The sequence below is a fragment of the Canis lupus genome, chromosome 11 (genome assembly GCF_003254725.2).
Source record: "Canis lupus dingo isolate Sandy chromosome 11, ASM325472v2, whole genome shotgun sequence".
Taxonomy (NCBI): domain Eukaryota; kingdom Metazoa; phylum Chordata; class Mammalia; order Carnivora; family Canidae; genus Canis; species Canis lupus.
This window is the reverse complement of record NC_064253.1, coordinates 56,368,779-56,386,451: the sequence shown is the minus strand read 5'-3', so window position 1 is coordinate 56,386,451 and position 17,673 is coordinate 56,368,779. Positions and strand designations below refer to the sequence as shown.

The 17,673-nt window shown below is 35.6% G+C and overlaps 1 protein-coding gene across 5 annotated transcripts in view; it reads right to left on the bottom strand.

The window, feature by feature from the left end:
• The window catches only part of STX17 (syntaxin 17), a 71,634-nt gene that overhangs the window by 35,464 nt on the left and 18,497 nt on the right, over positions 1-17,673 (bottom strand). Inside the window, exon 3 of one of the 5 annotated variants that reach the window (XM_035697282.2) lies at positions 2,929-2,995. The exons of the other annotated variants lie outside the window; for them this stretch is intronic. Within the exon in view, the coding sequence (XP_035553175.1) occupies positions 2,929-2,995 (67 nt within the window). The remainder of the gene's footprint in view (positions 1-2,928; positions 2,996-17,673) is intronic. 5 annotated transcript variants of the gene reach the window in all.

The following is a 17,673-nucleotide window of genomic DNA, read 5'->3' as shown; positions in this document are numbered from 1 at the left end:
AGTATAGAGGGGTACCTGGGTGTCTCAGTTAAATGTCTGAGTCTTGATTTTGGCTCAGGTCATGATCTCATGGGTAAATCAAGCACTGTGTTGGGCTCTATGTTCAGTGGGGAGTCTGCTTGAAGATTCTCTCCCTCTGCCTCTCCCCCCATGTGCTCTTTCTCTCTTTCTAAAATAAATAAATAAATCTTTAAAAATAAAGTATACAAAAGAAAAAATTTAATAAGAGTTTAGCTGTGGAGCACCTGGGTGGCTCAGTCAGTTAAGCATCTGCCTTCAGCTCAGGTCCTGATCCTAGGGTCCTGGGATCGAGCCCCACCTGCTCTCCATCTCCCTCTGCCTGTCACTCCCCCTGGCTTGTGTTCTCATCCTGTCAAATAAATACATAAATAATTTTTTTAAATAGCTGCATATTAGACCAACTCAAGACTTAGTAAACTGAAAACTAGATATGAAGAAACAATGTAAAACTATGTAAAAAAGAAACTATGTAAAAAATATAGAGGAGAGATAAAAGACATAGGATATAGTTAGAGAAGAATACAAAATACATCTACTTAGAATCCTAGAAAAGTACACAAAATAAATTTGAATAGATAATGACTAAGATATCAAGCCACAGATTCAAGAAGGTCAACAAATCTCAATAAGCATAAATAAAAAGAAAAACATATAGCCAAATAGGGAAAAAAGAAAAGAGAGAGGGTAGGACCTCTCAGAAGGAGCTCAGAAGGAGCTCAAAAGGAGCTAGAGGCAATACAAATTCTTGCAAAATAGTCTTACCACTTCAGAGGCACTACTGCCAATGTTGCACATGCTGCAGTTAACCTTCAAACCAGATGTGTGTCTACTCTGTTATGTAACATCTGGTTCCTTCATCCAACATAACTAGTCCAACTTTTTTTCTTCTATCAGTCACATTCTGGGATCCAATATATAAATCCAACATTACATGTATTATGTATAACTGTTCTAAAGATTCTTATTTTCTGTGTACTCTATGTATTAGAATAGCATACACTGCCATATAATGTAAAAACAAAATCTATATATAAATAATGAAACCAACTATCCATGGGTTATACCAACAAAAACAATAAATCTTGAACAATGACAAAAAAAAAAAAAAAAGCAGTGTCACACCCAGTAGGCAATAATAAAGATCAGAAAAAGAAACAGTAAGACTATAATATGACTTCTCAAAGCAACAAAAGCCAGAAGAGAGCAGAATGATACATTCAAACTATGGAGAAAAAACTGCTATCAAGCTAAAATTTTATACCCAGCAAATATATCTTTCAGGTAAAATGAATATAAAAACTGAAGGAATCTATCTCCAGGAAATACACAGTAAATATAAAGATGTCCTTCAGAAAGAATAATAATCAATCCAGATATTAAGTTGGAGATGCAGAAAGAAATGAAGTATATTTAAAAAATAGTAATAAGAAGAAAAAAAAACAGTAAAAGTATAAATCTACATGACCAGTAACTATACTAAAACAATAATATCTTTTAAATACATGTGTAAGATTAAAATAGCATTTAATCTTGGGGGGGGGGCATATATACAACTAAAATATTTCAAGCTACCTATACAATCTATATTGTTTATGATGTATATTGTAATTTCTAAGAGTATATAATTCCAAAACTAACAAGAGAACAGTTGGGTCAGTAAAAAAAAAATACAAGTGAAGATGGGATATGAAAAAGAACACAGATTATGTGAAGGAAGTAGAAAGCACATAAGAGGCTGTAAGATCTAAACCTAAATACATCAACAATTACATTAAACATAAGTGGAATATTCCAGTTAACAGAAAAATTTTCAGACAGGAAAATATATGAAACTCAAGAAATACATCTAAAATACAAAGACAGTTAAAAAAAAGGGTAAAATAACAAACCATGTACAGCTGACCCTTGAACAACATGGGTTTGGATCTGCAGATTCAATAAATTAGACTAAATTTGAAAAAAGGTTCATTGTTTTGGTGGAACTTGACATGCTGAATCCAAAATGTACATGGAACTGCATATATAGGCTGATACTAGCTTTGAAGAAGATTAAGAAAACTTCCTCTATTAGATATCAATTGATTATAAAGCCACAATAATTAATACAGTGTGGTATTAGTGCAAGAATAGACAAATACACCAATGAGACAGACAGCCAAGAAACCACCCAAACTTATATGCACTGAATTTACAACAAAGGTGGCACTGCAGAGAAGCATGATCTTTCCAAAACACAGTGCTTGGCCATTTGGGTATCCACATGGGAAAAAAATAAAACTGAACACACCACTTTACATGATACACAATAATCAACTAGATGGATTATAGACCTAAATGTGAAAGGCACCACAACAGAACATCTTTATGACATTAGGATAGGAAATACCTCTTATATGTGGCACAAAAAGCACCTAGAAAAAACTGATAGTCTTGACTATATTAAACTAAATGAACTTCTAGTCATCAAGGAATACAATAAAGACAGTAAAAGATTAACCACTAAGTGGAAGAAAACTGCAACACATACGCTGATAAAGTGGTCACAGACAGAATAAAGAACTCATAGCTAAGAAAAAGACAAAAAACCTGTACAAATGTGGGCAAGAACTCTAAATGGGCACTGCTCATAAACAAAGAGTTACACACAGCACCTGGGTGGCTCAGTCAGTTGAGTGTCTGACTTGATTTTGCCTCAGGTCTTGATCTCAGAGTCATGAGGCCCTGTCGGGTTCCCAGCTCAACAGGGAGTCTGCTTCTCTGTCTCTCTCCCTCTCCCTGTTTGTGCTTTCTCTCTCTCTTAAGTAAATAAATAAATCTTCAAAAAAATAAAAAAACACCCAAACAAACCCAGAGTTACTCAATCTGACTAATAGGTAAAATTAAATTAAACCATAGTTAGCTACCCACCAGAATAAAGTTTGACTTTCCCAAATATTGGTGAGGATGTGGAGACCACAGGAATTCACATTCATTGCTGGAAGGAGTATAAAATTAGTACAATTATTTTGGAAAAGTTTGTCATTATACTACAGTTAAAATAAGGATGCCTAATGAACCAACAATTCCTGTCCTAGGAATACATTTAACAGGAATGTATGCATGCATATACAAGTAAAAATATACAAGAATGTTAATGGCATCTATAATAGAAAATGAAAACAAAACAAAGAAACCTAAAAATAACCCAAGTGACCATCAACATATCATAGTATATGCTTACCAAACACTATGGTAAACTCATACAATGGACTGTATACAGTAAAGAAAATGAATGAATACTGCTATAGGCAACAACACAGATAAATCTCAAGCCAGACACAAAGGATATATTCTGTTTATTTAAATTTATATAATGTTCAAAAACAGACTAAATTAATCTATAGCTTAATGAGACATTTTGGTTTTAAAACTATACAGAAATATTAACAAGCAATGACCACATAAATCAAGATAGTAATTACTTTTGGTGGAAGAAAAGCAGTTGTTATAGGAAAGAGGCTATAAAGGGTTTCTAGGATGCTGGCAATTTTCTACTTCTTGATCTGAATAGTAGTTATGTGAGTATTCCCACTACAATTTGGTTAGGTGTATATTTATGTTGTATATATTTACAGCACATATGTTATATTTCACAATAAAAAGTTTTAATAACATTTTTAGAAAAGAGCATTATATTAACCTGTATGGCCAATTAAGGATAGAAACAAGTGTTTTTCTTAAAGGAGTTTAAGACTAAGACTTTATTTATTTATTCATGAGAGATACAGAGAGGGGGCAGAGACACAGGCAGAGGGAGAAGCAGGCTCCATCAGGGAGGCCAATGCGGGACTCAATCCTGGATCCCAGGATCACACCCTGAGTCAAAGGCAGACGATCAACTGCTGAGCCACCCAGGCGTCCCAAGGATAGAAACAAGTTTGAAAGCATTTGGGTAGGGGTAAAAATGAGTATCAACCTAAGTATGGAAGTATATTACCTATCACCTTGTTGGATAAAAGATTAATTCATTCATTTGACTAGATTGTGCAGTTGTAAGGACAGAGACTATGCTTGTCTCTGACACTATACCATAGTGTCCTTAATGCCATATTTGATCCCTGATACATGGTTCAATTCAATAAATACGTAAATGAATGAATGCTTTCTTAATATTTTCCACAAAGTGGCAAAACAGTACTTCAACAACAAAAGAGATCTCCAACTCTCAAGAATGCAACTAGATCTGTTTCCTAAGAATGCATAATATAAGCCACTAAGCATATGAAACATTTCATCTTTCATTAGCTGGAAGAAATAATGAACCATTTTTTTGGATTTTTTTCTGACATACAAGCATAAAATAGTGACGTGGAAATGAAACCCATGAGAAAAAGCAACCATACCACCTTGGAGTTCTTAATCGTTAAAAAAGGAATAATGGAAACACTGATACTTTAGAGAAGTGAATTAAGTTTTTTCTGGAGAAAATACCTCTGTGATACCATAGAAATTATATGTAATAGGAAGAACTTTTTTGAAAGAGAAAGATAGTTTCTAAAAGGTGAAATGCTGACACTATAAATAAAAAAAAAAATTAATCTGGTAAGAAAAGAAAGTGGCATCTAAAGAATCCACTATGGTTGTGTATGGTGTGCTATAAGTTCAGAATTTTAAGAGACTTGTTAAAAAAAAAGAAAGCAAGCCATGTGAACAAGGATGAATACAAAAGAGTGGTGTGAAACAAGGAGATTCATGTAAGTAAAGTAAGAGCCCAGAATGAGCGGAGGCTGAAGAAAAATGTTAAGAACAATAAAAAGGATTTAAAAAATACATGTAGAGCAAGAACAAGAAAGGAGGATTAGGTCTACTGCTTGGGGCAGATGGTATAATGTTAACAGATGATGCAGAGAAAGCACAACTACCAAATTCCTATATTGCTTTTGACTCTCTATTAAGGACAAATATTCAAAATGGAAAGGAGCATAAGAAACATACTCAAAGGAAATCTGAAATATCTTATTGTAAGAATCTAGACAGGCTTCATGAAGGAAGTGCAATTTGAGCTGTCCCTAAAGAATGTATTAGGAAAGCAGAAGATATTAAATAGGCCAAACTGGGGAAGGACAGAGGTGTAGTAGAAGGGTAGAAGTCTTCTAAATACTATATTTTGTCAATTTTAAGACACATCTTTCCCACATTCTAACATCTCTGAAATTGGAATGCATCTTAAAATAGATGTCAAAAAAAAAAAAGCAATGGGCCATTCTTAACTGGCAGCACTTTTCTTCCTTGGAGGTACACAAAACAATGGTGTATCTTACAATAGATGGTACCTAAGATTTCATTTCCTCCCTGAGGTTCTATAGTACCTATGCCAATCAGAGTAGAGGTCAAAAACCTAAATCCTGATTAATCAGCTTTTAAGTACCTCAAGGCAAAATTAAAATTTAAATTCAATTGAAGCTCATAATAATCTAAAATAATTTATCTTCTAATAGCACTCCATGACCATGGAGCCAAAACAGAGCCACTCAGGAGCCCCAGGAGCAGTATCTTTCTAAATGTTTTCTGAAATCTACTATCTCAGAATCTCTAAGGTACATCCTAGAAATCTGTGTTCTCAAGAAGTTCTGTATCACCATTGTTATGGAAACTAGGCTGATCAAGAGCATTCAGAAAGGTTTTATGGCAATGCGGGGGACTGCTCCAATCAAGCCTAATAAATCATAAAAGTAAGATCCGAAAGAATCAAAGTATTTTCAAGTATCTTAACTATATTTCATAATGAAACTCAAGAAGATTTATAGGAACATGAAAATACCTAGCACTCAAAAAAAAAAAAAAAAAAAAATCTAGCATTCAGCCAGGCAAGGGCCTCCCAATCAAAGATCATTGGAAACACAGAGAAATAGGAAAATATGACCCATAATGAGAATAATCACTTGATTGAAACTGACCCAGAATAAGCAGATATATTAGAATAAGCAGAAAAGGATAGTAAAACAGTTATTATAAATGTATTCCACATGTTTAAAAAGTTAAGTAGAGACACAGAAGATATAAAGAGACCCAAATCAGGGCACCTGGCTGACTCAGTCAGTAGAGCATGCAACTCTTGATCTCAGGATCCTGAGTTCAAGCCCCATGCTAGGGGTAGAGCCTACTTAGTAAAAAGAGAGAGAGAGAGAGAGAGAGAGAAAGAGAGAGAGAGACCTCCCCCAAAATCAAGGTTCTAGAATTTAAAAATGTAAGATGTGTGATTAAAAATGCACTGAATATATTAACAGCAGATTGGATGCTGCTGCTAAGACTAATAAACATGAAGGCACAGAAATAACACCAATCAAAATGAAACACACGGAGAAAGAAGAATCCAAAAAAAAAAGTTAAAAGCTTCAGTAAGTTGTAAGATAACCTCAAGCAGTCTAACACATGTGTAATTGGAGTCTCTGAAGAAGAGGAGAAATAGGAAGGGACAGAAAAATATTTAAAAAATAATAGCCAAAATTTTTCAAATTTGATGTAAACTATAAACCTAAAGATCCATGATGTTCTACAACTTGAAAGCACAAGAATTGTGAAGAAAATGTCACCAAAGTTCATCATAATTGAAGTACTCAAAGCCAGGGATAAAGGGAAAACTATAAAAGCAACCAGAGAATAAAGACATATTACACAATGAAAATAGTAAGTTTCATAGGTAGCAGGATAAGGAGATACAACAGAATAAAAAATACTCAATTCAAAATAAAACTGAAACATCAATCACAAATTAAAATTACAATTTCATAAAACAGCTTGGCACTTTCTTAAATAGTTAAGGAGTAACAATAATATGATCCAGCCATTCCCATAAGTATTTATTCAAGAGAAATGAAATCCTTTGTTCATACAAGGTCCTGTACTCAAAATGTTCGTAGCAGCTTTATTTTTAATAACTCTAAACTGGAAACAATCCAAATTTTTATCACAGATAAACAAGCTGTGGTATACTCATACAACAGAATACCTACTCAACAATGGAAAGGAATGAAATAACGATACACATTGTAATACGAATGAACCTCAAAATATTTATACAGAGTGAAAGAAGCCAGACAAAATAAGTGCTTATTTCATGATTCTATTTATATAAAATTCTAGGAAATCCAAACGCTGTACAGTGATTGCTTGGGTACTCAGTGTGTGTGTGTCTGTGTGTGTGTGCATGCATGCACATGCATGGACAGAGTACAGAATGAAAAGGAGTGCAGAAGGATGTGGGAGGGAGAAGCCAGAAGAGTTTCAATGGGGTATGAAGGAACTTTTTGAGGCAATGCATATATTAATTATCTAGACTGTAGTGACAGTCTCATGGTACACATGTCAAAGTTATCAAATTGTGTAATTATATGTCAATTACATCTCAATAAAATTGGAAAAAAGAAAAATACAAAACAGTATCATTTATTATTTATGAACAGTTAAATGCATAGAAATAATAGTTGTTGCTGGCTGGCTCAGTTAGTAGAGTGTGCAAGTCTTGATCCTGGGGTTGTGCATTCCAGCTCCACATTGGGAACAGAGCTTACTTTAAACAATAAAAGTAATTTTTAAAAAAAGATGATAAATACTTAAATCAAGAGAAAATATTTTCTTCAGATCAAGATAAGAACAAAGTAAATGGAATCAAGGAAAGGTACACAAGGGATTTCAGTGGTATTTCTTTTTTTTTCCCCAGTGGTATTTCTAAAGTGCCTTTAAAAAAAAGGGGGGGGGGGGGGAAGGAGCACCTGGGTGGCTCAGTCAGTTAAGCATCAGACTCTTAATTTCAGCTCAGGTCAATGATCTCAGGGTTGTAAGACAGAGCATGGAGTCTGCTTAAGACTCTCTCACTCTCTCTCCCTCCCTCTTTGCCCCTTCCTCCTCTAAAAAATAATAATTATAATAAAATTTTTTAAATAAAAATTTCTTAAAATTTCAAAATTATTTTAATACTAATTATATTAAAATTTTTTTTAAAAGGAAAAGCTGTGACAAAATGTTAATATTTAACAAAGTTGGGTGAGGAGTACATAAGTGTTACATTATTTTTATATTTTCCATATCTTGTATGTTTGAAGTGTGTATGTGCATAATTTGTCAAAAAGTTACTTCATTGGTTAGGTTGATATCAGGGTAGGTCCTTATTCCTGTCAAGCTTTTAAGTTCAGAACCCTCATTTACCAGGGCTATAAAGAGAATAGATAAAAATCTTAACATATTAGGTCTCTGAGATCCTAAACAAAATTGTTTACACATGTGCAGGTCTGCATTTTTCTAAAAAGTAAACCCAAGGGCACCTGGATGGCTCAGTCAGTTGAGCACCCAACTCTTGATTTCAGCTCAGGTTATAATCTCAGGGTCATGAGATGGAGTCTGGAGTGGGGATCTGTGCTTAGTGCAGAGTCTGCTTGTTCTTCTCTCTGCCCTTCCCCTTGCTCAAATGTGCTCTTTCTCCAAAAAACAAAACAAAAAACCTTTAAAAAGTAAACCCATACTATCCTGATTATTACATTAGCCATCTAACTATATTCTTATTTCCATCTTTGTTCCCTTAGAATTTGTACTTTTCTGAATAATTGTCAAGATAATTTTTTAATTTAAATTCAATTAGTCAACATATAGTACATTAGTCTCAGATGTAGTGTTCAACAATTTATCAGTTGCATATAACACCCAGTGCTCATATCACATGCCTTCCTTAAAGCCCATCACCCAGTTACCCCATCCCCCTACCCAGCTAAACTCCAGCAACCCTCAATTTGTTTCCTATAGTTGAGTTTCTCATGGTTTTTCTCCCTCTCTGATGACTTCCCATTCAGTTTTCCCTCCCTTCTTCTATGATCCTCTGTGCTGTTTCTTCTATTCCACATATGAGTGAAACCGTATGATAATTGTCTTTCTGATTGACTTATTTCACTCAGCATAATACCCCCCAGTTCCAACCAGGTCGATATAAATGGTAGGTATTCACCCTTTCTGATGGCTGAGTAATAGTCCACTGTGTGTGTCTGTGTGTGTGTGTGTGTGTGTGTGTGTATACATACATACCACATCTTTATCCATTCATCTGTCAATGGACATTTTGGCTCATTCCACAGTTTGGCTATGGTGAACATTGCTACTATAAACACTGGGGTGCAGGTGCCCCTTCAAACTACATTTGAATCTTTGGGGTAAACACCCAGTAGTACACTTGCTGGGTCACAGGGTAGTTCTATTTTCAACTTTTTGAGGAACTTCCATACTGTTTTCCAGAGTACCTGCAACAGTTTGTATTCCCACCTACAGTGTAAGGAGAGTCCCCGTTCTCCACATCCTTACCAACATTTATTGTTTCCTGTCTTGTTAATTTTAGCCATTTTGACTGGCATAAGGTGGTACCTCATTGTGGTTTTTATTTGTATTTTCCTGATGCCAAGTGATGTTCAGCATTTTTTCTTTTCATGTGTCTGTTGGCCATTTGTATGCATTCTTTAAAATAATGTCTGTTCATATCTTTTGCCCATTTACTGACTGGGCTGTTTGTTTCTGGGGGTGTTCAGTCAGTACGTTCTTTTAAAAAAAAAAAAGATTTATTTATTTATGAGAGACAGAGAGAGGCAGAGACATAGGCAGAAGGAGAAGCAGGCTCCTCACAGGGAGCCCCATGTGGGACTCGATCCCAGATTCTGGGATCACAACCTGAGCTGAATGTAGGTGCCCAACTGCTGAGCCACCCAAGCATCCCAAGTTGGTATGTTCTTTATAGGTCTTGGATACTGGCCCTTTATCTTATATGTCATTTGCTAACATATTCTCCCATTCCATAGATTGACCTTTAGTTTTGTTGACCGTTTCCTTGGCTGTGTAGAAGCATTTTATCTTGATGAAGTCCCAATAGTTCATTTTTGCTTTTGTTTCCCTTGCTTTTGGAGATGTGTTCAGCAAGAAGTTGCTGTGGCTGAGGTCGAACAGGTTCTCCTCAAGGATTTTGATGGATTCATGTCTCACATTTAGGTCTTTCACCCATTTTGAGTTTATCTTTGTGTATGGTGAGAAAAAATGGTCCAGCTTCATTCTTCTGCATATGGCTGTCCAATTTTACCAGCACCATTCATTGAAGAGACTGTCCTTTTTCCATTGGATATTCTTTCCTGCTTTGTCAAGGATTAGTTGAACATAGAGTTCAGGGTCCATTTCTGGGTTCTCTAGTCTGATCTATTGATCTATATGTCTGTTTTTTGTCAGTACCATACTGTCTTGATGATCACAGCTTTGTAACAGAGCTTGAAGTCAAGCATTGTGATGTCACCAGCTTTGGTTTTCTTTTTCAACATTTGTCTAGCTATTTGGGGTCTTCCCTGGTTCCATACAAATTTTAGGATTATTTGTTCCAGCCCTGTGAAAAATGTAGATGCTATTTTGATAGGGATTGCACTGAATGTGTAGATTGCTCTGGATAACATAGACATTTTGACAATATTTATTCTTCTAATCCATAAGCACAGAATGTTTTTTCCATTTCTTTGTGTCTTCCTTCAATTTCTTTCATTAAGTGTTCTTCTGTAATTTTAGAGTACAGATCCTTTAGATCCTTTACTTCTTTGGTCAGATTTATTTCTAGGTATCTTATGGTTTGGGTGCAACCACAAATGAGATTGATTCTTTAATTTCTCTTTCTTCAGTCTCAGTGTATAGAAATGCAATTGATTTCTGTGCATTGATTTTGTATCCTACCACATTGCTGAATTCCTGTATGAGTTCTAGCAATTTCGGGGTAGAGCCTTTTGGGTTTTCCATATAAACTACCATGTCATCTGTGAAGAGTAAGAGTTTGATGACTTCTTTGCCAATTTGAATGCTTTTTATTTCTTTTATTTTTTTGTTGTCTGATTGCTAGGATTTCTAGTATCATGTTGAACGACAGTGGGCATCCCTTTTGTGTTCCTGACCTTAGGGGAAAAGCTCTCAGTTTTTCCCCATTGAGAATGATGTTTGCTGTGGGCTTTTTGTAGATAGCTATGATGATGTTGAGGTATGTTCCCTCTATCCCACTACACTGTGGAAAGTTTTCATTCAGAAAGGATGCTATATTTTGTCAAATGCTTTTTCTGTATCAATTGAGGGGATCATATAGCTCTTGTCCTTTCTTTTATTAATGTGATGTATCACAGTGATTGATTTGCAATGTTGAACCAATCTTGAAGCCTAGGAATAAATCCCACTTGGTCCTGGTGAATAATCCTTTTAATATGCTCTTGGATCCTATTGGCTAGTATCTTGGTGACAATTTTGGCATTCATGTTCATCAGGGATGTTGGTCTGTAATTCTCCTTTTTTTGATGAGGTCTTTGTCTGGTTTTGGGATCGAGGTAATGCTAGCCTCATAGAACAAGGATGGAAGCTTTCCTTCCATTTCTACTCTTTGAAACAGCTTCAGGAAAATAGGTACTAGTTCTTTCTTAAATGTTTGGTAGAATTCCCCTGGGAAGCCATCTGGCCCTGGACTCTTGTTTGTTGGGGATATTTTTGATTATTGTTTCTATTTCATCACTGGTTATGGATGGGTCTGTTCAGGTTTTCTATTTCTTCCTATTTCAGTTTTGGTAGTTTATATAAGTTTCCAGGAATGCATCCATTTCTTTCAGATTGCTTAATTTGCTGGTATATAATTGTTCACAATATGTTCTTAAAATTGTTTTCCTTGGTGTTGGTCATTATCTCTCCTCTTTCATTCATGATTTTATTAATTTGGGTCCTTTCTCTTTTTCCTTTTTGATAAGTCTGGCAAGAGGTCTATCTTACTAATTCTTTCAAAGAACCAGCTTCTAGTTTCTTTGATCTGTTCTACTGTTCTTCTGGTTTCTATTTCATTGAGTTCTGCTTTAATCATTATTTCTCTTCTTCTACTTAGTTTAGGCTTTGTTGTTCGTTCTCCAGCTCCTTCAAGTGTAAGGTTCGTTTGTGTATTTGAGACTTCTAATTTTTTGAGAGAGACTTATTGCTACGTACTTCTCTCTTAGGACTGCCTTTGCTGTGTCACAAAGGTTTTGAAGAGTTGTATTTTCATTTTCATTTGTTTCCATGCATTTAAAAAATTCTTTAATTTCCCATTTGATTCATTAATTCTTTAATTCTTTAATTCTTTATTTATTTATTTATTTATTAGAGAAAGCAAGCACATAAGCCAGGGAAGAAAAAGAGGAAGAGGGAGCAGCAGACTCCCAGCTGAGCAGGGAGCCTAATGTGGGGTTCAATCCTGGGACTCTGTGATCATGACCTGAGCCATGAGGCAGACACTCAACCAAATGAAAACCACCCAGGTGCTCCAACCCCATTCACTCTTCAGCATGCTTTTTAACCTCCAAGTGTTTGAGTTCCTTCCAAACTTCCTCTTGTGATTGAGTTAAAGTTTCAAAGCCTCGTGGGCTGAAAATACACATGGAATAATCCCAATATTTTGCTATTAGTTGAGACCTGATTTGTGACCAAGTATGTGATCTGTTCTGGAGAATTTTCCTTGTGCAATCAAGAAGAATGTGTATTCTGTTGCTTTAGGATGTGAGCTCTGTATAAATCTGTGAAGTCCATCCGGTCCAATGTGTCATTCAAAGCCCTGTTTCCTTGTTGATCTGCTTGGATAATCTATCCATAGCTGTTAGTGGGGTGTTGAAGTCCTCTACTATTACTGTATTTTTATCAATGTGTTTTGTTAATTTGGTTATTAATTGGCTGCTCCCAAGTTAGGAGCATAAATATTTATAATTGTTAGATCTTCTTGTTGGATAGACCCTTTAAATATGATAGTGTCCCTCTTTATCCCTTTCTACAGTCTTTGGTTTAAAATCCAATTCTTCTGATATGAGGACTCCTACCCCAGCTTTCTTTCTTTTTTAAAGATTTTTTAAAAAATGTATTCATTAAAGACACAGAGAGGCAGAGACATAGGCAGAGAGAGAAGAAGCCTCCTCACAGGGAGTCTGATGGAAGACTCAATCTTTGGACTGGGATCACTCCCTGAGCCAAAAGCAGATGCTCAACTGCTGAGCCACCCAGGCATCCTTACCCCAGCTTTCTTTTGAGATCCATTAGCATGATAAATTGATATCTACCCTGACCTTCAATCTGGAAGTATGTTTAAGTCTAAAATTAGTCTCATATAGACAGCATATGGATGGGTCTTGCTTTTTTATCCAATCTGATCCCTATGTCTTTGATTGGAGCATTTAGCCCATTTATATTCAGAGTAACTCCTGAAAGATAAGAATTTAGTGCCACTGTATTACTTGTAAAGTCCCTGTTTCTAAAGATTGTTTCTTTCTAGTCTATGTTACTTTTGGGCTCTCTCTTTGCTTACAGGACCGCCCCCCCCCCCTTAATATTTCTTGCAGGGTTGGTTTAGTAGTCACAAATTCTTTCAGTTGCTGTCTGTCCTGGAAGCTCTTTATCTCTCCTTCCATTCTGAATGACAGCCTTACTGGATAAAGTATTCTTATCTGTATGTTTTTCTCATTTAGTACCCTGAATGTATCACACCAGCCCTTTCTGGCCTGCCAGATCTTCTATGGATAGATCTGTTGCAAGCCTAATGTTTCAACCACTGTAGGTTAAGAACCTCTTGTATCGAGCTGCTTTCAGGATTTTATCTCTCTGTAACTTGCAAACTTCACTATTGTCAAGGTGTTGATCTATTTTTATTGATTTTGGGAGGGGTCCTTTCTGATTTCTTAGACTTGAATGCTGGTTTCTTTCCCAGACTACGGAAGTTCTCAGCTATGATTTACTCAAATATATCTCCTAAGCACCCCCTCTCTTTATTTATCCTTGGAGACACCAATAATTCTAATATTGTTTCATTTTATGACATTGCTGATTTCTTGAAATCTCCCCTCATTGCCCATTAGTTGTTTCTTTTTTTCCTCAGCTTCCTTCCTTTCCATCAACTTGTCCTCTATGTCACTTACTCTCTCTTCTGTCTCATTTACCCTAGCTGTTAGAGCATCCAATATAGACTGCATCGCAATTAGAGAATTTATTTTTGCAATTAGAGAATTTTTAATATTGGCCTGATTAGATTTCATATCTGCACTAAGAAATTCTCTAGTGTCTTTTAAGGTTTTTTCAAGCCCAGCTAGTAACTTTACCATTGTTATCCTGAATTCCAGCTCTGATATCTTACTTATATCCATATTGATTAGCAGAAAGTATTACCTCTATAGCAGAAAGTATTACCTCTAGTTCTTTCTTCTGTTGTGAATTCCTTCTTCTAGTCATTTTGCTCAAAGAATGAATGAGGGAACAAGATGAAAAATATCAACCACAACCCAAATGAAATATACACTAGACAAATCCAAAGAGGTCAGAAATCAAAAAGGAAAGAAAAAGAAAGAATAAAAGGAGGGAAAGAATATAATCTCCCAAGTGGACAAAACAGGGTGATCCACTTGGTCCTGGGTATTTTGGTCTGTTTATTAAAAGACACTAAATCCTAAAATTGTAAAGAAAGCAAAACTTATATACATACAAAAATTAAATTGAATACAGTGAAAAGAAGCCCAAAATGAAGAATATATCTATAAAATGTAAATGTAAAGATTTAATGGAAATTTAAAGACTTAAAAACAAAGAGCTGATAAAATAAGAAACTAGTTGAAAAGGGAGAAAAAAAGGAAAATTTTAAACTGAAAGAGAAATGAATCATGAGAAAAAAAAAAACCTCGAATTCTATATATTATTTTCCCCTAGTCCTGGAGTTTTACATCCTGTGTGCTCTGTAAACTTGGTGTTTGCCTGTTGTTTCAGCTGGTCTTCTGGGGGAGGGCCCTGCTACACTGATTCTCAGGTGTCTTTGCCTGGGCAGAGTTGCATGGCCCCTTGCTAGAGGGCCAGGCTCATTGTGAGCAGCTACGGGGTGCTTTATGTGGCTTTTGTTCCCCATCTCTTTAGAGGATCAAAATAAAAATGGTCATGCCCTGATCTCTAGTCACAGAACTGAGAGATACCAGTCTCCTCTCTTCAGTAAACCCTCAAGGATAAGAGGTCTTCACTTTTGTGTGCCAAACTCTGCAGACTCCTGTGGTACGTGCCTGCCTGGATCCTCCTGGTGGAAGGCAGAGGGTCACCACAGTTCTGCTCTTCCCAGGGCCCCTGCAGAGAGCTGTTGCCCAATCATGCTGCAGTCTGCAGTTTCTGGTGACCTAAGAGCCTCCCCCTGGGCTTGCTGACCCTCAGTGGTTTCCCTGCTCCAATGCTTGGGAACTCTGTCAGCTTAGACACCCACAGTCTTCCTGTGACCCTGGGGATCCTGAGGCCACACTGTCCTACCTAGGATTCTGCCCTGATTCACCACCTGAGCACTTTTCAGGCAGGGATGGCTCTCCCTGTAGGAGATTTCTAAAGGTTCCAATACTACGCTCTGGGGCTATATCACTTTCCAGTAACCTGCTTACAGAGGCTCCCTCCCCCTGCCGATTATCTTCCAATATATCCCCTCAGACTCATTTCTCTGCACCTCTTACTCTGCAAAAAGTAGTTTTTCCATTTGTAGAATTCTATCAATTCTTCCTTATATACCTCAGATTGAATTCATTATGTGTTCAGAATGATTTGATAGTTATCTAAATTCAAGGAACCAGATGATATGAGGTCTCTTCTGCCATCTTGCCTCCCTCAAGATGATCTTTTAAAGTTGTATCAGGTCATCATCTGCTCAGGTCCTTCCAAAGGCTCTCTACCCAACTTCAAATGACCACATCCTGCAAAGCCTTCCATCATCAGACCCAGGCGATCTCCCTTACCTTATCTCCTATATTCTTCTCCTTGCTGACATCCTTTCTACCTCTTGAATATGCCACTGCATCCTCTCACCTGTCTTCCCACTTGATTCCCTAGTATCCAAACTTTATGCCTTAACTTCCTTTAAGTCTCCACTCAAATGTCATCAGAAACCTTTCACAACCACCACGGATATAAGAATATTCATCACTTTCTGTGATTTTTTTTTTGTTCCCTTTAATCTCTTTAAATTCTATTTCATGGCACTTATAACCATCTAAATATTAAAAAATTATCTTTTCTGCTTTTTCCACTTACCATCCCCAGAATATAAGTTCAATGACAACAAGAATTTTCTTGTTTTGCTCACAGCTATATTTCCAGGGTCTAAAATAGTATCTAGAACACAGCAAATGCGCAACTGTTTCTGTTCTTTTAATAATCAGGTCAGAGAGGCTAATATGCCAAGTTTTAAAAATATACAGCAATATCCACAAGTTAGATAAATGGGTCTACAGTTATTGAAGTAAATTTAAAAACAAGAAAGTATACTAACTCAGCAATTAACAAGCTTGCAGTATGCAAGCAGTAAACTGCAAACTATGGCCAAACTTTCAGTAAAATGAAGGTCACATATCTCTCTCTTTAGTTCTATAACTAAATTTAATAACTAGCTATAGCTTTCCCCCCTCCTTTCAGAAATATTCTGAAGTTTCTGTCTAAAGATTAAAAGATATGTTTAAACATATACTTATCTATACTGATGATTGCAGAAAGTAATTATTCTGAGTTAATTGAAATTCTGAAAAATGGCTAATTATGTATTTAATGATTAAAAGAATGGCTATGCATATATTTGCTTTTGTTAAATATTGATTTAAGGATTCCTAATGTGTTTTTACAACATGTAATTTTGTGAGCAAATTGTGTACAGCTAAAAACATTTGGTATCATAATAATCTGATTTCCTTACAAATACAGAGCACAAGTCCACGGTAAACATTTAAACAACTTAGAGTAAACACATTCTAGACATGTCATTTATTATTAAAGGCTCCAGAGTCATAACTGCTTAATTACAATATATCTGGACTGTTCTTATATTACCTAACTACACTAAGGTATTGTTAGTAGTATAACAACTTTACACTAATTTCAATATCTAAAGGCACCCAAAAGAACATACATATTCTTAAAAAATATTAACTGAACTACCAAAAGCAGTAAAACTCAAAGGAAAAAAAGGTCTCCATTAATTTACTCAACATGTATCTAATGAGGATCTAATATATAGGTATTAAGTGCAGTGCTCCCTTTCTATTCACCTAAGTTAATAATAATTCCAGATTAGATTCCTGTACTATCACTTATTAAGGTCTTGTGCAGTTAGTCCATTAAGTTTCTCTGTTTTTCAGCTTTCTTTTAAATATAAAATGAAGGTAACACTTTCCCTTATCCAGTATCTAGCTAGCTAGTACTATATCACCTACTGGTCTCTATATTTGACAATCACATATTGACTTACTTCTTTTACTAAAGCCTTAAACTATTATTTAAATATTTTATTTAACTTTTTATGAATTCCCATATAGATAAGTTTCTTCAAAGAAAAAATTGTAATATATTTTGTATAATCCTCTATCATCAGCTATTATTATTATTATATGTTAAGTACCTGGGAAGAAGGGCAGGGAAAACTAAGCTTTTCTAAATGTACACTTTGTACTTTTGTATGATAAGCCAACCAAAATAGGCAAAAGTGATGTGATTACAATGTGTTTTAGGTTAAACTATCAAAAACCCAACACTTTTGCTTAGCTTGATCTAGTAGTTGAAAGTGAAAAGTATGAAATCAAGCTTATTCCAATTCCTCTTATTTACTGGATACCTACTGCA